Source organism: Lycorma delicatula, chromosome 3 (assembly GCF_047948215.1).
Source record: "Lycorma delicatula isolate Av1 chromosome 3, ASM4794821v1, whole genome shotgun sequence".
Classification (NCBI taxonomy): domain Eukaryota; kingdom Metazoa; phylum Arthropoda; class Insecta; order Hemiptera; family Fulgoridae; genus Lycorma; species Lycorma delicatula.
In genome coordinates this window covers 134,220,262-134,245,550 of record NC_134457.1, presented here as the reverse complement: position 1 = coordinate 134,245,550, position 25,289 = coordinate 134,220,262, and the positions used below count along the sequence as shown (strand labels likewise).

General features: G+C 29.7%; 1 protein-coding gene across 3 annotated transcripts in view; it reads right to left on the bottom strand.

Annotated features, from left to right (window-relative positions):
- Positions 1 to 25,289, bottom strand: part of LOC142322027 (scm-like with four MBT domains protein 2) — a 108,717-nt gene that overhangs the window by 16,276 nt on the left and 67,152 nt on the right. For all 3 annotated transcript variants that reach the window (XR_012755766.1, XM_075360625.1, XM_075360627.1), the window contains 5 exons: positions 22,580 to 22,707; positions 15,168 to 15,399; positions 14,032 to 14,305; positions 9,704 to 9,865; positions 6,342 to 6,659 (listed from right to left, as the gene is read on the bottom strand). Coding sequence is in view for 2 of the 3 variants with exons in the window: in XM_075360625.1 (XP_075216740.1) it covers positions 6,342 to 6,659; positions 9,704 to 9,865; positions 14,032 to 14,305; positions 15,168 to 15,399; positions 22,580 to 22,707 (1,114 nt within the window). In the remaining variant the exon portion in view is untranslated. The remainder of the gene's footprint in view (positions 1 to 6,341; positions 6,660 to 9,703; positions 9,866 to 14,031; positions 14,306 to 15,167; positions 15,400 to 22,579; positions 22,708 to 25,289) is intronic.

The following is a 25,289-nucleotide window of genomic DNA, read 5'->3' as shown; positions in this document are numbered from 1 at the left end:
TATTTTTTTAAATTTAACAATAGCATTTCTAATTCTAACATTGTAAATGTATCATTTGTTAACAATTTCCTGCATAACACATTAAAAGTAAAAAAAAATAGACTGACATTAAAAACAAATCTTTCAAAATGAAAAATTATAAAAAATAATACAAAGGAAATTTAATTAAGAATATTTTTAACATTAATATATTCATGAGCACTTGCTGTATAACTAAATAAAAACAATACGGAAGATAAACAACAGAATTTTGAATTTAATTCATAAGAAAAATATCATGTCATTGAACTCAGTGTCTGAAATCAATAAATAACTTTTGAAAAAAATTGGTGATTACAACTGATAAATTACATCTGAATTTGGATTTCATTGCACACTAACTGTATTAACTATAAATAATGTAGTATACAATAAATTTATCTGATTGTCTTAAAATAAGTGGAGGTTCTCAACTCATCTCCTTGTGTTTCTTAAATGTACATATAGCAGGAGTCATTCTAGCAAGACGCTTTTTCCTCTACTAACAGCCATACATTTACTTCCCTCCGCAAGTGCCTTGCTATAACTGCTTGGCTATACAAGTCATTCTTTTTACCAAATGCACGTATCTCTACAATTTTTTTTTATATTTTGTTGAGGGAGTCCTTTTACAAATGCTGAAGCAGGTGATTAAAATTAAAAATTGAAACAGTGGTTAAAATTTTATACAAATACTCCTTCCCTAAATAAAAAATCAAATACTGAAAACCTATTAATTTCATAAAACTATAATTTATAAAAGATAACCCACTTGTAAATTTAAGATAGATAAAACACATTCCCCACACTCCTAGCAGCCTCAATGCATGCTTAATATCATCCTCTTTACATTGATTCTCTGCACTCCTTTTTGTATGGTTATTAAGAGACAGGTTTTTTTGGATTTTGTGTTGTTTACTGTTTTTATATCCAATAGCATCATTTTTTGCAGGCATAATCATATTTCAAAAAAATAAATAATATCAAAAAGTAAACTAAAAAAAAACGTTAAATAACAATAAAACTGATAACAAAAAGCTTTTTTTAAGGTAATTTTACATATTAGTTCATACTTCAATATAAGAAAAATAATATATAAAAATTCTTTTTAATGTCAATGTTTAATCCCACTGCAAAATTAAGGATAAGTTTTTGGTTTTAATCTGGTAAAACCATGGAAATTTAAGCAATTATATTTTTGATGAAGCAATTAAAGACATGAAAGGGGATGAAAATTTAATAATAGTTGGAGATTGGAATGCAAACATCAGAAAAGGCAAGGAAGGAAATATTGTGGGTGAATACAGGCTGGGCAAAAAGAATGAAAGAAGGGACCGACTTATTGAGTTTAGCACGAAGTATAATTTAGTAACTGCCAACACCCAGTTTAAAAATCATAATAGAATATACACATGGAAAAAGCTAGGCGATACTGCAAGGTATTAGATAGATTATAACATGGTTAAACAAAGATTTAGAAATCGACTGTAAAGCACATCTTGGAACAGACATTGATAGCGACCATAATTTAGTGATAATGAAATGTAAATTGGGTTTTAAAAACCTGAAGAAAAGATGAATTGGTTGAATTTTGAGAAGCGTGAGGAAGTAGAGGTAAAGTAGATTTTTAAGGTCACAAGAGGTCTGAGTAAAAAAGATAAGGTAGATGATGTAGAAGAATGGGAAAATATTAAAAGTTAATTCTTAAATCAGCAGAAGCGAACTTAGGCGAAACAAAGAGAACTGGTAGAAAACCTTGGATATCAGAGGATATATTCTAGCTGATGGATGAACGTAGAAAGTATAAGAATGCTAGTGATGAAGAAGGTAAAAGGAGCTATCGACAATTAAAAATACTATAAAAAGGAAATGCAAATTAGCGAAAAAAGATTGGATTAAAGAAAAGTATTCTGAAGTGGAAAGAAAAATGATCACTGGTAAAATAGACGGAGCATACAGGAAAGTTAAGGAGAATTTTGTGGTACATAATTTAAATCTAATATGTTAAATAAAGTCAGTACACCCAATTATAATATGAAAGAAATGGTCGACAGGTGAGTGGAATATATTGAAGAGTTATATGGAGGAAATGAATTAGAAACTGGTGTTATAGCAGAAGAGGAAGTCGAAGAGGATGAAAAGGGAGCTACAATACTAAGATTTGAATTTAATACAGCATTTAAAGATTTGAATGGCAAAAAGGCTCCTGGAATAGATGGGATACCTACAGAATTACTGCGCAGGTAAGGAAGCAATAGATAGATTATACAAACTGGTAAGTAATATTTATGAAAAAGAGAAAGTTCCGTCACACTTCAAAAAGAGCATTATTGTCATGATACCAAAGAAAGCAGGAGAAGACAAATGTGAAGAATACAGAACAATTAGCTTAACTACTAATGTATCAAAAATCTTAACTAGAATTCTATACAGAAGAACTGAAAGAGTGGAAGAAGTGTTATGAAAAGACCAATTTGGTTTCAGGAAACGTATAGGGACAAAGGAAGCAATCTTAGCGCTCAGATTAACAGTAGAAATTAATGAAAAACAAACCAACATACATGGCATTTATAGACTTAGAAAAGGCATTTGGTAATGTAGACTGAAATAAAATGTTCAGCATTTAAAAAAATTTAGGGTTCAAGTATAGAGATAGAAGAACAATTGCTAATGTTTACAGGAACCAAACTGCAACAGTAATAATCGAAGAACATAAGAAAGAAGCCATAATAAAAAAGGGAGTCTGACAAGGATGTTCCCTATTCCTATTACTTTTTAATATTTACCAGAACTAGCAGTTAATGACGTTAAAGAACAATTTAGATCTGGAGTAACAGTGCAAGGTGAAAAGATAAAGATGCTACGATTTGCTGATGCTATAGTAATTCTATCTGAGAATAAAACGGATTTAGAAGAAACAATGAATGGCATGGATGAAGTCCAACGCAAGAACTAACACATGAAAATAAACAAGAACAAAACAAACGTAATGAAATGTAGTAGAAATAACATAGATGGACCACTGAATATAAAAATAGGAAGAGAAATGATTACGGAGGTAGAAGAATTTTGTTATTCGGGAAGTAGAATTACTAAAGGTGGACGAAGCAGGAACGTTAAAATATTTTGAATAGCACAAGCAAAACAAGCTTTCAATCAGAAATATAATTTGCTTACAACAAAAATTAATTTAAATATCAGGAAAACAGTTTTGAAAGTATATGTTTGGAGTATCGCTTTATATGGAAGTGAAACTTGGACGATCGGAGTATCTGAGAAGAAAAGATTAGAAGCTTTTGAAATGTGGTGCTGTAGGAGAATGTTAAAACTCAGACAGGTGGCTAAAGGAACAAATGAAGAGGTATGGCAAATTGATGAAGAAAGAAGCATTTGGAAAAAATATAGTTAAAAGAAGGGACAAACTTATAGGCAACATATTAAGGTATCCTGAAATAGTTGCTTTGATATTGGAGGAACAAGCAGATGGGAAAAATTGTGCAGGGGGGAAAAGTCTGGAATACATAAAAAAAATTATTAGGGATGTAGGATGTAGGGGATATACCGAAATGAAACGACTGGCAGTAGATAAGGAATCTTGGAAAGCTGCATCAAACCAGTCAAATGACTGAAGAAAAAAAAATTTTCCATGTATTTTTAGTTTCATTTTAAAATTTATTTCATCAATAATTGTACATCATTCAAAGATTACCTATAAGTTTCAAACTCCCTTATTCCTACTATATAATATATATATGATATCTGTCCATAAAGTTCCCAAACTTTTTAAATTGTGAGATAAATAGCACTACTGTAAAACATTTTATAAATAGCATATGGGGGTTGAAACGTTAAACTGGACTCGACATACAAGTGCTGACAACATTTCAAAGATGGCCAAACTTCAACTGATAATGATGCTTAGTCAGATAAGACTGTCAACAACCAAGAATTATAAAATTGTAGCAAAAGTTAAGGAATTTAATTGTTTTAACCATTGTTTTAAACTTCACAAAGTAAAGAGCAATCATTTCAAAACGTGTGTACCATGAAATTATTATGCAATATTTCAGCACAAGTCAAGAGTTTCTGAATCGAGTTAACGTGGACGAAGATTTTAAAAAGATATCATTATTGGTAATGAGACATGGGTGTATGAATACAATGTTAAAACAAAGCTCTGTCTAACACCATAGTGGGTATGAAAAGAGGCCCCATGACTGACAATCAAAACAAGTGGGATCAAATGTTAAAAGTAATGCTGAAAGTTTTTTTTAACTGTAAGAGGATTGATCACCATCAATTCTTCCAGGCAACAAGAGAGTAAATAAAGAGTGTATCCTGAAGTAATTAAACATTGTAAGGCTACAACAAAAAAAAGGGTCAAACAAAGCTTGAAAGTCAAACCAATGGTCAATGCACGGTGCTGACAATATGCCTTCACATAAATTGCAATAATAGTTAGTTTTTTACAATACATAGTGAATTGTTCCAGATCTTTTTTATTCTCATAATTTTTTATTTTATTTCCTAAACTGAAGATGAAGTTGCAAGATAGACATTTTTAATTGACTAACTCAAAAAAAGGAAAACTCACTAACTGAACTGCTCAACGTCTTGAATGGAGAGTTTCAGAAATGTTTTGAGGATGGAAGAATCATTGGGACCAGTGTATTTGAATGGAAAGAACTATTTTGAAGGTAACAAGGCTGAATAACTTCTAAGGAAGAAGAGATTATTTTTTATTTAAAAAGTTCAGAATTTTACATATAAACCTCATATAATAACTTTCTTCAGTAACCTGAAAATTCTATCTCAATTTTATTTGGTTAATACCCAAAACATTATACATGATAGATTATCAATTTACGGGATAAACTGCTGTCATTAATTTATCTCCAAATCTAGATATTAATTTTACTAATGAAATATAAACAAGTTTTTATTTTTTAAATATTACTTGCATGATCATTCTAAAACTATTTATGATTACTTAAATAAGAACCCCCAGTACTGGTAACTTCTATATTATTACTAACGAAATAGTAACATTATTTTTAATATTTTGTTATATTTACTTTTAAAGCAAACTAGTTTAACTTATTTTTGTTTAATATTAAATTACACTGAAAGAGATACTGAATAGTCGAATACGAAAATATAATCTCTAATATACTAATATTAGAGATGCATCAGTGTTTATCATTTCATAAAGTGTAATTCAACTCTTCTGAAACAAATTAACAAAAATGCTGGACCTAGTAATAAAAAATTGTGTAACTGCAGCTCATAACTTTATGTCTCACTACTCTCATACCCATTCTTTAATTTTTATAAACTGTTTCCTATCTATAAGATATTATCTAAACCAGTATACATCTCTTATATGTATTTTATCCTATTTCTGTAAAATGAGTTTAAAATATGGTTAACGAACATATAGAAAACCAATTATACGTCTATAACTGAAACAATGATATAATAAATATTATGAAATGCCCAGAAAACAATGAAATGGAAGGTAGAAATAATTGATAATTGATAAAACAGGCAAATAAATTTTACAGGCAACCCGATAAACTTTATTTATCGGGTAATTTTTTAGCTGATAAAATAAAAATAAACTGATAAACATAACTTGCATTGAGCAAGTTTACCTTTTTAGGATTAATAGCCAGTAATACATTTTTGTAACTATACATCAAGGGATTTTTAATAAAATCTAAATTATATTCAGCATAAACTAGTTACCTGCAAGTAATTTCATTATTCGGTTTCAAGATTCTTAACTAAACGCAGTGGCGGCTTAAATTTCAAATGTTTAAACTATTACCTAAATACATTAATTTTTGTAATACTGTTGTATATTATTAAGGTACCAACAATTAATATAAGGCAATCCAACTAAAAAAATCTCAAGAAATATTAAAAATCAGTTCAGAAAAATTATGATTTTCTCTTAGATTGTTTCAGTACATACAATTTTTTTTTTTATTTACATAAAAACACAGATATAGGGCAGAGTAAATAACATAATGTAAATAACATGGATAGATGCACTTTACAGGTCGATAAACCACAACTCAACAAGAAGTCACATTTAAGAAATCTAGAATGAAGTAACAATAAATCTACCATGTCACAATTGTAGTTACAAAAAACAAATTATTGCATTTTTGAATTTAGATACAACTTGCATATTTTAGAAATTCAATTTTTAAACTATAATGTTTCATCATGCTGTTTAATGAATTCAAGAAATTTAATGATAAATGGTAAAATATTTTGAGTTGCATGATATAATCAATGATTCATGTAATACTAACTTTGCTTTTAAAACTTCAAGGTGCATTCCAGGATGTGGTTTGGATTTGCACTGTAGCTCTCGAAGAACACGACTAGATATATAAGCAACTGATATTAGCATTGAAAGAACTTCTTTCATAACCAGAGTAACTGGACCAGGTCCAACAGCTTTAGGTAACTGAGCAAGTTTACCTTTACTAAGAAATGGTCCTGAGAAACATTTGTGATTGAAATATATTTTAGGACACCAAAAACTACCTCTTGATTCACCATTTGATTTACTAGAATCCTTTTGTTTATCTTTACAGTCTTCTGATTTGACATTAGATGTTTCTGACCTACAAAGAAAAAGAATCTTATTTAATAATTAATAAAATTTCACATTTGAAGAATGAAAAAAAATGACAAAATAGTTTACACATCTTATATAATAAATATAAATCTAAGTTTACACATCTTATATAAATCTAATTAAAATCATAGAGTTGCAATCTATTTATTTTTAATACAAACAGGATACAGATTTTGAACATAGCAATAATCTGTACTTGAAAAATAACTAAAAAAATATAGATCCAAAGGTCCTTTTCTAAATTCTGCATATCACACTTACACATGCTCTCATATACATCATCATTTCCTAGCAAATATTGACAGTTCTGGCATTTTTAATCCATGTTCAAGAAAATGGAAATATGAACACCTTCATCATCAAGGAAGAGAACTTTGCAGATCATTATTTAACACTAGCTGCACTCAGTACAGTCTCTTCCCTTTTTAAATTTTTTAAAAACAGAAATTTAGTTTAACATGTATGCAACGGTTGTTCTTATTAGCATTTGTTAGCAGCCATGTAACTTATGCCATTGTTATTCAGAAAGATTTCTTCTGGGCTGCTGTAAATGGTGTTCATAACTAATGTCAATTATTGAGCGATTTTTTTGTTTTTACTTATATATCCATTTTTTTTTTTTTTTTTGAAGATATAATGGTAAGAATGTAATAAAGGAAATTAAAGGAAAAATAAAGGAGATTATTGCATTCTTAATAATCTCCTTTATTTTTGTCTGAAAATAGTGTTAATTTTCCTCAAGTTTGAGTTTAGTCACAAAAAATCAAAATTCATTCTTAAATTAAATAAATAGAATAAAGTTTTTTTTTTAATTAAAAATTTTAATATATAAATAAAAAGTGTTTAACTCATTTCAGGCATTGCAGTAATCACAAAATAATAATTCATGACTTTAACAACTTCATAGAGTTTTCTTATTTTTGCTGAGAACAAGAAATCAAGCAAAAAAAGAGCAAATTAAGAGTGCAAGAAGGAGAACAAAGAGCTGCAGAAAACACCCAGAAACTCGGCGAACAAATAGAGATAAACATGAACAGTTGATTATGACAGGATAGTGCTCCTAATTTTTTTTTCTTTTAGCAATAAATTCTGGAAAACTAAACAACTCAGTTTATATTCTAGAGGGAGAATAGTTCATGATATGTCACAAAAGAGAAAGATGAAATGACAGCAAATGTCAATTCTTGAATCAAGATATGCAGAGGTTCAATGCTGGATTGCTGTTCCCCATGTGATTAACATTAACAATGAGTTAAAAGAAAAATGCATGACTAGGTCACACTAAATGAATTAGAATATGACTATGAGGAAAAAACAATGGGTTGTAACTGTAAATGATTATTTGAAGAAAAATTATAAATATGATTTTATATGAGGAAAATGATACACAGATTAGCAATGGAAAATGTTTTATATTTGATTAATTTTAATATTTTATTGTACTATGCTTTTTGATTGTTGGTTTAATGTCTGACAACCTGAAAGGTAACATGGATGAACTGTAATTGTACAGAGATTAGAAGTTTTACAATTAAATTCATTTTATTTCCTTATATCATGGAATTTAAGGATCATGGAGTTTTTTGTTTATTTATATTATGATTTATTTGCAAGAGGCGACAAAAAAATTTTTTTTTTTTTTTTTATTATTGATGAAACCTATTTAGTACCAGGCTGTTCAAAAACATGTATACACACACTTTAAAATAAAATAGCTGCTGTATTACTGTGAATATTATAACAAAACGAAAGAAAAAGTTACCACAGATACAATTCCTATATATATTATTTCAAAAGTGCTCAAACTGCACCACCAGCCTGCAAACACTTTTCAGCACAATGCTATACTCCTGGTGACATTGTCCAGAGTAGCCACAGGGATTGCTTCTCAAGCCATTTCAATTTCATGGTGTAATTCCACAAGTGACCACAGCTTTTTACTGTAACAACGTCCTTGACAGTCCCCCACAAGTAAAAATCTAGGGTGTTAAATCAAGCAAACAGGTGAGGGGTACTCAATTAGTCTATTTCATCCTATCCAATGTTCCAATGCAATGTTATCAAGGTAGGCAAGCACATCTGTATCAAAATAGTGGCGGGGCACTATTTTGCTGAATAAGAAATTGATCATCACCAAATAAAGCCCTAATGGATGGTAAAATTAATGTGTCTAGCATTTCCAAGTTAGCCTAGCCAGTAACTGTACCTTGGAAAAAAACTGACCTGATTAGTTCCCTTGACAGTCCACACCTAACACTGAACCCTGGAGAATTGACTACTAATCATGCAAGCGAGTAATGCTTAGATGTGCCAGTAATTCAGTTCCATATCCCTGCCTCCATTGTCATCGAACTTTAAAGAATTCTTGAACTTCCAATACTACTTCAGAATGTTTTTTTTTCTTCTTAAATGACAGCTGTGTTTGCGCCAATACTGCACTCTCTCAAATGATTGCATTGAATCATGTAGCCCGTAACATTGATCGATTAACATAATGAAACCTGTTGGTGTTGCTAAACAATAGTGTTATATATTGAACCTGTAGACAATGCAAATTGAAGAGTATCAAATGAATGACATGCTTTTAAAGTGTATACATTTTTTGAACAGCCTAGTACTTTTATTAGAAATTACAAGTTCAGTAAAAATATACTAAAAAAAAGTACTGTGCACAATGTGTTTAGGTATCTTGTTAAAAAAAAATAATAAAATAGTTTACTGTTATTGGGTAATTCAAATCAGGTCACAGTATTTATTCAAAACAACAAAGCTCTATCTGCTAGTTTGTACATAACTTACAGTCCTTTACTAAATGTGATAAATAAAAGATGAATTCCTTGAAAACTAGAACATATTTTGATGTAGTATATTTTAAGGTTCTCAAATTCCAAATTGCAAAAATTAGAACTCATAGAAAAATCATCACATGATTATGATCCAAATAAAGAGAATAATTTTATCATAATATAAATCATTAATTTGAAATAATAATCTAATGAAAGTATCAGAATATAAACATTAATGCTTTACTCATTAGTAACAGATGATGCATTTTCGGATGACTGTGATGACGACAATGTCTGTGATGGATGGTATGACTGTGGTGGTTTCAAAGAATAATTGTTCATCTCACACCATCCAACTGGAAACATTTCAAGAGAATCTAAACTAAAAATTACACTCGGCTGGAAACTGAAAAAAGAAATATTTATTAATTTCTAAACACATATAGTACATTGAATATTTTTAATTAATTCAAGATCTATTATTAAAAAGTAGACAATTTAAAAAATATATAATTTTCATAACAATTAAAAACCAGCTCCAAAAATTTAGGTTTTGTCTATCTTTTGAAAAATATTTTCAATATGATACATTTAGTAGAAATGCACACAAGAATTAATTAGTATTAATAGTAATTTACAAATGAACTGGTTATAAAATATGCATGTCAATTTAGATTAAAAATGAATAACACTATTCTACAAATAAAATAATTATAATGATGTAAGTCCACTTGTAAAAACTCCATCTTCTTTTGGCTTGAAGATTAACTAGTAACCAAGATGCGAGACATAAAAAGATCCAAAATCAAGTGCCTAACAAAATACACCAAATAAAATTAGCAGCTATTTTTGTAAAAATATTTCTCATAATTTTTCAAAAACAGTGAAAAGTTTGGAAATAGATTTTTTTTAAATATTTATATCATTGTAAAAAGCCTAAGGTTCTAATGAAGAAAACTGATAAATATTTTTTTGTGTTTACAAGGAAAACAGTAAATATTAAAAATTAAATGTTACAAAATTAAACATTTTTTTTTTAAGTACAGTACAACAAACCAACTACAAATTATTATTATTTTTTCTTAAATATTCATCTTTCACTCATTGTTTCATTAAAATTTAATTACAATTACAAAATGAAAAAAGGCAGAAAAAACGAGAATTGCAAAAAAAATTTGACAGATATACATATTACAAATTACGAGATTAAAAGTTTCAATTCTCTTTTATGCAATGGAAACTTTTGTCGCAGTGTTCCTCTTATAGAATTTTCTCTTTACTTTTTTGTTATAAATTTTTATTAACCTTTCAAAGACAAGTGTTGCAAACATGAGACTGTTATTGAAGAACTTATACATCACTGCTACAAAAGCTTGTTTTCAAATTTTTCTGCTGAAATACTGTTGTTGCATGAGGAAGACTGGAATAGTTTTTCTTTGCACAATCATGTTTTTTATGTTTCAAATGAATTACTTCCACTAATAATATAAATTGAAAAATAAAAAAATGCAGAAAAAACTTTTAAAAAGGATGTTATCTAAAATCTGAAACCACAAAGCCATTTCAATCATTAAATAATCATGATCAGCAGATTCTAAGGAAACAGTACAGCCTAAATAAGAAAATTAATAAATAAACAAATTAAAAAAGAAGAAATAACAAAAGATATTGACAAATAAACAATTCTTATGAAACACTGCAAAAGTGATCTAACAATATTTTTTAAATAACATTATTATTTTCATTTATATACTATTCTTAGGAGTCTGGAAAAGATGACTGTTAACGTATGAAATAAATTTCTATATTTAGATTTTATGTAAAATTTTTGTACATGGTTTATAAGAATTTCCTTCTTTTCCAACAATTATTACAGTCATTTAGCATAGTTCTTTATTTGCATTATTATGTTAAATTTAACAAAAGATAATATGATAAAGAAAACCATGTTCATGATATACTTCCCAGCTTCAAAAAGTGTCAAATGTAAATCACAATCATAGGGCCATGGTGATACACTGCAATAGTGTCTAGTTTTACATCTTAGTTTCATGTGAACACTGCTTAGCAGTAATAAAATCTAAATTTAAAAATTTTATTAAATGCTGAATTTTATGACACTTTCTATCTTACTGAAAAATAATCTATGCATCGATCATTTAATATATTTATGCATCTACGAGGGATATCTCTAAAGTAAAGACCACTGGGAAATTTCTCTCCTTAAGGTTGGCAAACCTGTGTCATTCATGGCCAAGCTGGTACTGTACACTATCTATGGCAGTTTTGATAAGAAAATAATTATCAAACTCTTATCTATATTTGTATATATAATACTTTTCTAAAATGTCTAATTTTTTATTGCTATTATCACATTCTTTTGTAATTTCAATTATTTTTAAATTTGTATCTAAGTCGGTGATTGAATGTTTAGTGACTATTAAATGGTCTGCAAGATTAGATAAACTAATTTATTGTTTTCACAAGATGTTTTCAACAGATGAACTGTTTAGTAAACCTTGCCCTAAATGATCTATTAGTTTTCCCAATACAAATTTTGTTATAATTACTGCATATTATTTTATAGAAAATAGACATTTATTTTATAAATATTTTGAGTAATATTTTACAATATGCAACAATTTGTTTTTTTATTTGTAATTTTTAAAATAGGAAAGTTTTTATTAACTGACGATGAGGGAAACCTTCGACCACTCTTAATATGAAAGAGCAATAAGATAAGGTAAGAGACATTATTGAATTCGATACTGTTGGTGGAAAGCTAGGTTATACTTTTGTCTTTGGTATAGTTAGTATGGAGGAGAATATGGACACATACAATAAAAGAATTAATTTTGCTAATATTAATATAATACTTAATTACTAATAATTATATATATATATATATATATATATATATACACAATATAAATAGATGCACTTGCATAACTCAGCTATTTCGATCAGTAGTCAGCTATTAGCAAAAATAGTTTAGACATTTCATTGTTAGTTGATTATATACACCCATTTATAATGAGTGCTATAATTCAGGATGCTGCCAAGTATGAAGTATGAGGAGTAATCCAATTTATGATAGCAAAAAAAACAATTCTGAAATTCACAGAGAAATTTGTGCTGTTTATGGGCTGAATATCATGAGTAATACTAAAATAAGACAGTGGTACTGTTTATTTTGACAAGGGTGAAAAAATATTCATGAAGAACATAGCGGCTGACCATCAGTGATAACAGATGATTTTATTGAAAAAGCTGATGAAAAAATTCAAGAAAACTGGCACATCACTGTGTTAAATTGTATTTGATGTTTCATGATCTTTTATTTATGAAATTTTGGCTGAAAAATTGAGTTACAAAAAATTGTATGCCAGATTATTGTCAAAGATATTAAGCAACACGCACAGAAAAACATCTTGCTGCAGCCCATGAATTTTTGTGGCGTTACAGAAAAGAAGGTGATGAATTGTTTCATCTCACTGTTACCAGAGATTAAACATGGATTTTTTATTTGAATGTTGAAACAAAGCAGCGGTCAATGCAACGGCAACATACATCAATCCCTACAATGAAGATGTTCAAACAAGAACATTTGATAAAGAAGGTTATGGATACTGTTTTCTGGGACAAAAAGCATGTCTTGCTTGTCAAATGTAGTAACCGCAGAACTACTGTGAATGCCAATACACATTAAGAAATTTTAAAAGAGAACAAAATTTCAAAACAAACAACATAAGATGCTATCCCGCAGAATTTTGTTTTAGCATGATAATGACTGGTCATAAACAAAAAATCAGATAGCACAGCAATTGGAAAAACTTTATTGGAAATCTTCAATCATCCCCTCTATACTGGTGAGAGAATTGTTTAAACAGGAAATGAAGAAGCTAGTGAAACATTATAAAAAGTATATTGAAGTTGAAGGCAGCTTTGTAGAAAAATAGTCTATAAATGTTGCTTTTACGCATAAGTAAAAAAGTTAGTTCACATTTTTCAGTTTTATTTTAATTTCAAAATGGTCCTTACTTCAAAAACATGCCTCATATTTTTATAAATTTTATCTGATACAAACATACAGGTTACTAGTGAAATATCAAATATATTTTGAAAAAAAAATTAAGAAATTACTTGATAAAATCAGCAAATTTTAAGCTCTGACCAAAATTTTTAATTGTAGAATGTTTTAACATCAAAATATTGTCAATAAAAGTGAAAGAAACTTAACCAAATATAGTTGTCAATTAAATTACACAAATACTGTAAAAGAGTTACACAAATTAAATCCTTTACTTAAAATCCTCTTCCTCTCAGCAGTTTAATTTGGCCAAAATGTGCTTTTAATCCTTATCAAACTGTTGTCAAGAATGTATCACCAACAAGAGCATAAATTATTAATATGAAGAACTGTTAATAGTATTAAAATGAAGATAGCAAGAATTTTGAGCTAAGGCAAAATAAAAAGGCAATATATTTTATATTTATTTCATAGAAAAATGAATTACAGTTGAATTAATTAAATTACAATTGAATTAAATGAATTAATTGCAAATTACTAACCAATCATTGCTGTCAAGATGAATCCAAATCAAGTGTTCAGTTACATTGGCTATCGTTGCAGCACAAATCTGATGCTCATTATCTGGATTAACAACTTCCAATTTCATTCCCACTTCAAACCCACTATCAACAGCAATATTCTTACTGTAAAGTTTTGTAAATAAAGCTGGAGAAGATTTTGTTATTTCTAAATACTCATCCCAGTCAAATTCTTCCTCTGCAGATATCCAACCACGTGGATGTGTCAGTTTTAAGTTATGTGACTTTGCCCAACCTTTAAGGAAAAAGAAAAAATCATACTTGCTGATTAAAGAGGATCAATAAGTGCAAATTAAAAATAAGTTTTTGATATTAAACTATAAAAAAATGTTTTCTGAAATTCTGATTCTATTCATTCTTTGGAGAAACAGCAAAGCAGGCACAGATTCACATTTTAGACAACATAAACAAGGGGATAATGGGCCAGCAACACAGCTGACTACCACATCCCAACCAATTAGCAGATATTTTACCATAAACATTTGAGAAAGTGACAGCTGATAAAACATAATCACGTTCATTCAAATGAATAAAATTATAATAGTAATTGTAACCATAAAAATCAAGGCAGACAACTTTTGAGATAAAAGTTGAAGCACTTAATATAACACTTACAGCAGTATAACATACTGTCAAATAAAATAAGAGAGCTTTAAAATAAAATTCAGAATATAAATCAAATACAATATACCATCTTCTAAATAAAGACCATCATAACAAGAGATATTCTCAAGTTTTAGTAGATTCACTGTATAAGTTTAAGCAATGTTATTTTTTGACCAGATCTAACAAATTCATTCAATATATAATTATACTCGTCATGTAATTTTATAACATAAGAATTGAAAACTCATATCCAAAACAATTAATCCCCCAGCATTACTGAAAAACTTCAATAAAGGAAAAATCTATTTAATAGCAGAAAGAACACAAAAAAAGTTTTTAACCAAAAGTGTAATAAAGTTTCTTTTTATATAAATTTCTAATTATGAATTTATAAAGGAAAACAGTATAATTTTTATTATTTTTTTTATTAACCCTATTCTTTAATTACTAACTTAGAAATGTTTTCAATGTAGTAAACTATAAATACTAACCATGAGGAAAGATATAAGGATCAGCCAAACAAGACAACCATGTTAAATCATTATTATCATCTGCTTCTTCAATGTTCTGGGTCATGTCATCAACAGTAACAAGAAAATTCTTATCATCAAATATCTTAGTTATACTAGCAGGGCAAATCTCAGCTCTATTCTGTGGATGAACAGCTTCTAATTTCAAACCCAATGACAAATTGTGTAGAGGAATTTTTTCATTCTCACTTTTCTAAAAAATTGTAAAACAAATTTATAGGAAAATTAAACACTCTGAAACCAAGAAGAAATTTTTTTTATTTCTGAAATATTAACAACAGAACATGTAAGCTTAATAACAGTTGAATCATATGAAAATTGATTATTGGTAATAATTTGTTAAGTTTAACTATCTGTTTATTGTGATATAGTGGTGTAAGTTTCATTTGATATTACATTTAATTTAACACAGTGATCATTATGTTAATGAATTACTTGAATTTTCAAAAAAAATACATTCAACACACACACACACACATGCAAGAGTGCACACGCACACACACATATTTCAGATATAAGTTATTTTTTCCATAATTTGGTTTTTTCAACTCACTATTTCTCAGCCCATTCGCAGTTCCTCAATCCACCTGAATTATCTGCTTAACTTTTTCGTGAAAATCTGGGCAACCAATCTGCTGTTGCAGTGCCACAAATTATGTAGATGCATTATATATATATATATATATATAAATATTATATTATGAGGGTAAGTCAATTATCATCTGCAATTTAATTATATTTTTGTTTATGTTGGTAGTACTGTCGTGTTGGGTAGATGACGCATGCGTGGCTTAATTGTTGTTATGTCTGGGCAGGTTTGATGCTGCTAGGTTAGTTCCATTATCACTGCCTGCTGTTAACCATGGCTGCTCCGCTTTCCGTTTGCACCAAAGAAGAGCAACGTTCAGCGATCCGTATTTTGTGGTCGAAGGTGTATCAGGAGCCAAAATTCATTGAAGACTTTTGGTACAGTACGGGAACAGTGTGTTGCCGCAATGGAGTGTCTACGAATAGATTAAAAAATTCAAAAATGGTCGCACAAGTGTACAAGTGGTGAATGAAGCAGCCAGAAATAGGAAGGAGTCAGAAATGTTTTCCTCATTTGTGGTGGTTTACCACCACAAATGAGGAAAACATTGAGTGTGCACGTGACATGGTTTTCTTAAACAGACGAGTAACTATTGATGAAGTGGCGCATAGTTTGCAGATTAGTCACGGTTCTGCCTACGAAATCATCCACAACAGACTTGGGTTTCATAAAGTCTGTGCAAGATGCGTCCCAAAACAATTCATACAGCTGCATAAACAAATGCGCTTGGATATCTGCCAAAACATTTGGATCGCTATGGTAACAAACAGGACATCTTCTTAGACAGAATCATCACTGGTGACGAAACATGGATCCGCCATTACGACTGGAGAGTAAATGGCAGAGTATGGAGTGGAAACATCCAAATATGCCCTGCAAAAAAAAATTCAAGACGCAACCTTTCGCAGGAAAACTGATGCTTACGGTTTTTTGGGACTCACAAGGCCCAGTAATGGAACATTATGAGGAAAGGGGCATGACAATAAACAGTGCGTGTTACAATGATATGCTTACTGCCAAGCTGAAGTCTGCAATTCGAAGCAAACGTCGAGGACTGCTGTTGAAAGTTGTTAATATTGCTGCACGACAATGTCCATCCACATACTGCTGCCCACACTGCTGAAACGCTCTAGAAACTCAACTTTGAAGTACTGGCTCATTCTCCGTATAGTTCTGATCTTGCCCCTTCTGACTACCACTTGTTTGGTCCACTCAAAGAGGCATTAAGGGTCCATCGATTTACCTCGGACGAAACAGTGAAAGAAGCGGTGTATTCCTGGCTCGCAGCTCAACCAAAAACCTTCTTTTATGAGGGCATCAGGAAGCTTGTGCAACAATAGACCAAGTGCGTTGAAATGCAATGAGACTATGTTGAAAAATGATGTATATGTGGGTTTCCTATTTGTATTGCAAAAAATTTATAACTACATTGCGGATAATTATTGACTTACCCTCGTATATTAATCTGATCAACCTATATACAAAATAATAAAATAAAATAAATTAGGATGACACCTTACACCTTATTCCATAATTCAAGCAAGAGCACTTTTGTGAGACCCTCATATCATCAGTTGCTCTAAATAATTTTTCAAATCATTCGTACCAAATTACACGTTAAAATTGAAATTAAAAATCCTATACTACACATAAGATTTAAAATTTAAAATTGTTAAAAGATCCTTTACCAAATTAAAATCAAAACAGAAATTAAAATTAAAAATTTTTATATTTAAATTTTTTTTAAAAATTTAAATTAAAATTATAAAATGCATATATATAAAAAAAAATATTAGGTCATTTAATAAAATTAAATTAAAAAGTCAAAATTAAAATTAATAATAAAAACAAAATAGAAATCCATGTGGACTACTATGTGAAATACTATATATTATAAATGTCTAAAGAAGTGCTTATATCTACAGCAGCTTTTATGATTGTGCCATCCTCATCATACTCTGTATGTAGACTGATCAAATTAAATTTACTTTTATATTTTATATAAATAAAATCTTTCTAAAATTTCAAAAACCCTATTACTTGAATTAATATTATATTTCTTAATTTCCAGTATTTCTAAATTTATATGAATATCGGATATTGAATGTTTATTATTAATTAATAAGATGATCAGAAACATTAAAGAAACCCAATTTTTTACTTTTATAATATCTAAAGTGTTCATCAAATCTGGTTTAGAAAGGATCGATTTTAGAAAAATATTTTATATATATATATATATATGAGATATACAGAATGTATCACGAAGTTCTCAAGAAACCTTCATAAGCTATTCTACTCATGAAAATAACAGAAAAGATTCACATAAACAATGTCCTAAAATGCTTCATGTGCGAGTTATGGCTAGTGAAACCCTTCACTCAGATTTAGCTATCACGGTGAAATGGGTCATACTGAAATTTATTTTTGTCTTCACTCACTTGACTGGTTTGATGCAGCCCTCCAAGATTCCCTATCTAGAGCCAGTCGTTTCATTTCAGTATACTCCTTACATCCTACATTCATAGCAATTTATTTTACATATTCCAAAAATTGCCTGGCTGCACAATTTTTCCCATCTACCTGTCCTTCCAATAACAACATGACTATTCCAGGATGCCATAAGATGTGGCCTATAAATCTTTCTCTTCGTTTAGCTACATTCTTCCAAATGCTTCTTTCTTCATCAATTTCTTGCAAAACCTCTTAATTTGTCACTTTATCCACCCATCTGTTTTTTAACATTTTCCTATAGCACTAAATTTCAAAAACTTCTAATCTTTTCTTCCCAGGTACTCCGATCATCCAAGTTTCACTTCCATGTAAAGCTATGCTCCAAACATATACTTTCAAAAATGTTTTCCTGACGTTTAAATTAATTTTTGATGTAAAAAATGATATTTCTGGCTGAAAGCTCGTTTCACCTGAGCTATTCTACCTCCATAATCTTCTCTCATTCTATTTCTACATTCAGCAGTCCACCTACTTTATTTCTACTACATTTCATTACTCTCATAATTTCTTGAGCACCATGCCATTCATTGTTTCTTCTAAATCTTTTTTACTCTCAGCTAGAATTACTGTATCAGTAAATGGTAGCATATTTATTTTTTCACCTTGCACTGTTACTCCGGATCTAAATTGTTCTTTAACGTCATTAACTGCTAGTTCCATGTAAATATTAAAAAGTAAACGGAATAGGGAACATCCTTGTTAGACTCCCGTTTTTATTAAGTATTCTTTCTTATGCTCTTCAATTATTAGTGTTGCAGTTTGGTTCCTGTAAATGTTAGCAATTGTTCTTCTATCTCTATACTTGAACCCTAAATTTTTAAAAATGTTGAACATTTTATTTCAGTTTACATTATCAAACGCCTTTTCTAAGTCTATAAATGCAATGTATGTTGGTTTGTTTTTTTTAATCTTCCTTCTACTATTAATCTGAGCACTGAAATTGCTTCCTTTATCCCTATACTTTTCCTGAAACCAAATTGGCCTTCTCCCAACACATCTACTCTCCTCTCAATTCTTCTGAACAAATTCTAGTTATAATTTTGGATGCATGAATAGTTAAGCTATTTGTTTTGTATTATTTACATTTATCTGCTCCTGCTTTCTTGGGTATTATGATAATAACACTCTCTTTGAAGTGTGATGGAACTTTTTCCTAACTACTACATACCAGTTTGTATAGTCTATCGCTTCCTCACCTGCACTGAGCAGTAATTCTGCAGAGGCCTTTAATTCCTTTAATTACTGCAGAGGCAGTAATTATTCCAGAGGCCTTTCTCCCATTGAAATCCTTCAATGCTGTATTAAATTCAGATACCAGTATTGTATCTCCCTTTTCATCCTCTTCAACTTCTTCTTCTTCTTCATCTACGACACCAGTTTCTAATTCATTTCCTGCGGTATAACTCTTCAATATATTCCACCCATCAATAAACCTTTTCTTTCTTATTATAAATCAGTGTACCATCTTTATTTAAGACATTATTAGATTTTAATTTATGTACCACAAAATTCTCCTCAATTTTCCTGTATGCTCCATCTATTTTACCAGTGATCATTTCTCTTTCCACTTCTGAACACATTTCTTTAATTCACTCTTGTTTCACTAATTTTCACTTCCTGTTTATGGTATTTTTAATTGCTGATAAGTCCTTTTCACTTCTTTATCACTAGTATTCTTATACTTTCAACACTCCCGCATCAACTGCAATATATCCTCTGATATCCAAGGTTTTCTATCAGTTCTCTTTGTTCCGCCTAAGTTCACTTCTGCTGATTTCGGAATTTCATTGTTAACATTCTCCCATTCTTCTTCTATATTTTCTACCTTATCTTTTTTACTCAGACCTCATGTGATGTCCTCCCCAAAAAATCTTCTTTACCTCCTCTTCCTCAAACTTCTCTAAATTTCATTGATTCATCTGACACCTTTTCTTCATTTTTTAAACCCCCAATCTACATTTTATTATTTCTAGATGTTAATTAAGAGGCAGAATTGGTGATTTATTACAGCTTAAGGACTGCACTGAACTGCAAGGCAAACCAATCATGTTCAAACTAACATTCACAGAAAACCTTTACTAATCACAGGGCGTTCACAGTACCCAATACATCTAATGTAACTTACAGAATGATTTAAACACTAATACCAGTATTATGCATTGTTTATCAGCTGTTACTCTACTGCCAACTTTGAAATAATAATTTTTCAAATAAGTTATTTTATTTCTGTTATTAATAAAAATAATATTAGCTATAATTTTTTACAATATAACATTATATAACATTTTACAAATGTTATGTAATTTCCAGTTTTTCTTTTAATTTTTTTAACAGTAAATTTTATTTGTACAAAGTCTTCACATCACCAAAAAAATTGGTTTTTGTTTACATTAAATAAGTAGTTTTCTGACAAGTAATGTACTGTAATGTTTTTCTAACTTTTCTTTGTTTTATTACATCATTTTGTTGAGAATTAAATTCTCTGGAAAATTTTGTTTAAAAGTTGTATGTGTTTATTACCCATTTAACAAAGTCACTATACATCAAACATAAAAAACACAGGGTTTTAACCCAATTTATTGGTTTTTACCCCAGATTTCTAAAAAAAAACTACTGCATATACAGTTCTGGCCTATTTTATTTAATTTTTCAGGTCAATAACCATAATAAGAAATAGATAGTTGGCCCCTTAATTAACATGCTAAAAATTTCAGTACAACTCATTTCACCTGGGTAGCTGAAATCCACGCGAAATCTTTCACTAGCTGTAACTAGCATCGAAGCATTTTAGGACATATGTTTATATGAACTTTTTCCATTATTTTAACGAGTAGAATAGGTTATTAAAGGTCCTGGAAGATCTTTGTGATACACTCTGTATACACAAATATATTTATTTAAAATATATGTATTTCCATAATCTATTTATTAAATTAATTTTTGGGAAAAAATTGATTTACAGAATCAATGATCAATTGAAATAGTTAAAACATGCAATTGAAATAAATGTTAATAGAATGATGTAATATTTAAACATAATATTACAACATTCCAATATTAGGCAGTGGAATGGCTTGTCTGTCCATATAAAATTCAAGATTATAAACAGTAACAATTTTGGCAATTTCTAACTTTTAAAACACAATTGGTTTAATGTAATTACAGGATTAGATACCAACTAAAGATGTTGGATCCCACGAAAATTGATTCATGATATAACTTGTCTTTTTACTGTGTTTTGGTGGTTTAAGTACACTTGATATTAAATATATATATTTATATTTACTAATAAACTACATTTGAAAAAAAATGGTTGTCATTTTTTTTAAAAATGGTTGACCACAAACAATCACTTTATGGTTGTTTCTGCTTTGTTTGATTTTCATATGTTTCATAACATTATTGTTCATGCAAAAGAGTTAAGATTGTTTAAATATAATACACTTTTAGTCAAAATGTTTATGAAAACAATACAAGTTTTAAAATTCAGTGAGATCATAAATCTTAATATCTATTTGAAAATGTAACCTAAACTAGAAATTCTTTAAAAAAGATTGTTATGTTTCTTCAAATATTAATTTTTAGTTTTTACTGAAAAAATGGAAAAGAAGAAACCATATGTCTATAGGAAAAATTCCATTTTCATATCCCACACACAAGCTCCACACTTATGTGGTGATATTGTCAAGCAAAAAGAATAAAATAAAAACATTGTTTACAGGACTCTTAAAACAAATTTTAACAATTTTGAATTTTTATTAATACGTTAACACATTCTAATTCCATTTCTTTGACTTTGTACATGCCAATCAGGAACTTTTAAAATACCATTTATGTAATTTTCTATTTATCTTTTACTTCAAAGTGTATTATATAAATTAATAAACATTTTTTTTTAATATCTATTTTTACTTCCAAGTACTATTTTTTATTTCAAAGTGGAATTGACTGGTATGATCATAAACCACTACATTGTAATTTTTAACCACTAACAATATTAAATATGATTAGCAATGTCGCTATAGCAATAAAAAAAAACCACAGGGTCACAAGCTAATGATTTTCTATTTTCTTTTGTTTAATACTGGAAATTTTATTCACTTTTATAGAGAAGTTTAAGACAATAGCTATGAAGCCAGTCAGCTTTACACCCTTGCTGTAAGCAGAATATCAATAACTGGGGAAAATCTCAAGTCTATTAAAAAATATTTCAGATATCAAAACACAATTATTTACATATAAATAATACATTCATTATATCTATATATACCTGAAATACATCTAATGATGGCAGACGACGAACTTCTTCTTTTGCCATTTCTAATACAGCCTCCCACTCACTATCACTATGCCTTGAATCAATGAAGCAAGAAGGTTTTTTAAATTTCCACCTACTACCTATTTAACAATTTATCAAAACATAAAAGTGAAAACCAACCATTTTATTTCTTCAAATTTCTAAATAAAATTATTACAATCTAAACAACTATAAAACATCAACATCTTCAGAATAGTCTGACAATAACAATACACCATGTCACTAGCTCAAACAATTTTCAGGCAGAAAAATCGTAAAATAAAATAATTTTTTTTTTAATATTGAAAATTTTGAATATAATTGTTATGTTTTCAACAACCTGATCCAAATAAATATTTTTATTTGATGAAAAAAAGTTGTAATAATAAAGATGATATATTACATGCTTGAACAAAAATAAAGTAGATTATAATGAAATGAAAATAAATTCTGACTGTATTGATGATGACCTGTTACATCAATAAAAATATTTTTTTTTTTAAAGATTGACAGAATTAATCAAGCTTTTTAAAATATAGTAACAGAAAATATTCAGTAAATGTAAAACAACCAAGGGCAAAGAAGAATAGCTTACATAAATTGAATTCAGATCAGAGATAATAAATTCAAATAGTCCTGATATTAAAAACAATTAATGTTTTAAAAGAGGTAAGTAAAAATAAATTTCACTGAGAAAATCATGAATGTATATCACCTCAGCTGAAGAGATCCTAACAGGGATTTTTAATTCAATCAGGTCTGAAGAGGTGACCTTCTGTTTGGTCAGTAATTTGAACTTTTATACAAATCGAACAAAAATAATTAAAAACACTAGTTAAAAGAAATATTGATAAAAATAATTCACTACATCCTGACCCCCATAAGTAATGACACCTGCCTTGCGAGAATCCCGGTCGCCACACCTCCTTCTCTGTTCATAGCCCTGAATTCAGATAAGGCTCACTCTAAACCTGATAACATAACGCAGTCATTATTTTGGCCTCTATCAGGATACCACTGATGCAAATGCCTCAGCAAATACTTCCATCAGTGTATTTAGACAACTTACTATCGCCTTTGTATGGCCTCTTCTCATGACCACCTACCATAATTTATAACCCTCAACAATTAAATTAACTGATTTTCAGAAGTGTGATCCTCGTGCCTTTTCCTCCAACACCAAAGGTTTCACACAAAAACTATTCATAAATCTAATATCAATTAAACTATGCACTCAGACTCAACCAAAAATACTATCCACATACCAGCAAAACAAGTGATGGTCGCAACGACAATTTTGTTCTACAATTCAATTTACTTAAAGTCCTCTTGTTTTACTTAAAAATCAAGAAACAAATTCACAAATTTAATAAGCCTCTAATGAAAACTATACTCTATCTCTTTCTGTTCTGGTCCACTTTAGGAAGTAAGATCAATGCCTACACCCTCCCACACCACAGCTCCATCACAGAGTTTTCCACACATCCATTCTCATTCTAACAGCAAATATCTTAGCTAACCAGGACTTGATGATCCCAAAACACCTCTTGGCAAAGCGAACTAAGCACCCAGGCGGGCCCCTAGCCACCCAGGTTGCTATTCTATCTATACTTCTATAACAGCATCAAATTTCCACCATCCAACACATGACTAAGAATCTAAGGAAGTAGCAATTATGTTACAGTCCCTTTCCGTTTTCCAATTAACTTGTAGATCAAAACCAGAAGTGATCCTTGCAATCTCTCTAACTATTTTGGTATGTTCAGCTTCGTATCTGGGGCAGACATATAAGACATGGTGAACATCATCAATGGCTGTAGACTCTGGAGAAAAACCTAAATTAATCAAACAAATCTGGCCAACCTATCTCAAAAAGCACTATGTTCAGAAAAAACTATGTAATATGCTGATTTGTGGAAATCCACATAACTACCTGCACACTTCTCATGACAGGAAAAATACCATGGATGTAACAGTAATCACGTGATTCAGTCCACCAGACCTACCATAAATGGAAATTTTGGTCATCTATTTCTCTTATGTGCCCAGAGATAAGTTAGTCTACCTTCTTGGTATCATCATATAATTGGCGCTCAGTCACAAGAATATCAACAGGCTTAACACAAGAAATAACAAGGATCGCCTCTCAAGAGACAGTCCTACAGCCACCAATCACAGATAACAATAGGAGACACTGGGCTCTCAACAAAATATTTCTAAAACATTTGCATCTCATTCGATAAGCCCAGGCAGTGGTAGTAATCAGCATTATAACTTCAAATACACCCTTATATAGATCACGTATGGTTCTGAAATTAAGCTGCCGATCACAATGAACTGCTTTCCAAACAACAAAGAAAGCAAAACAAAACCATTTTGGCGGCATATTGAAAGTGCTACTTGAATCAAAGATTCTCATCAAGGATAATACCTAGATACTTCTGTAGCAGGGCATATCTAATTCGATGACCTGCCACAGGTAGCTGCCCTTGGGCAACACCATTGTTGTTTTCGCTGGGCTAAACACTATCTTAAGTTGCAAACTTCACACTCCATACTGTAAACTCCATACTCTGGAGTATCTTGCAAGCCTGGGCTGAATTCAATCTCATTCCTCAAATCTTTTTTAACCAGCAAAAGCCCATCATCCACATATACGATGACGTGGCATCCACTGGATAAC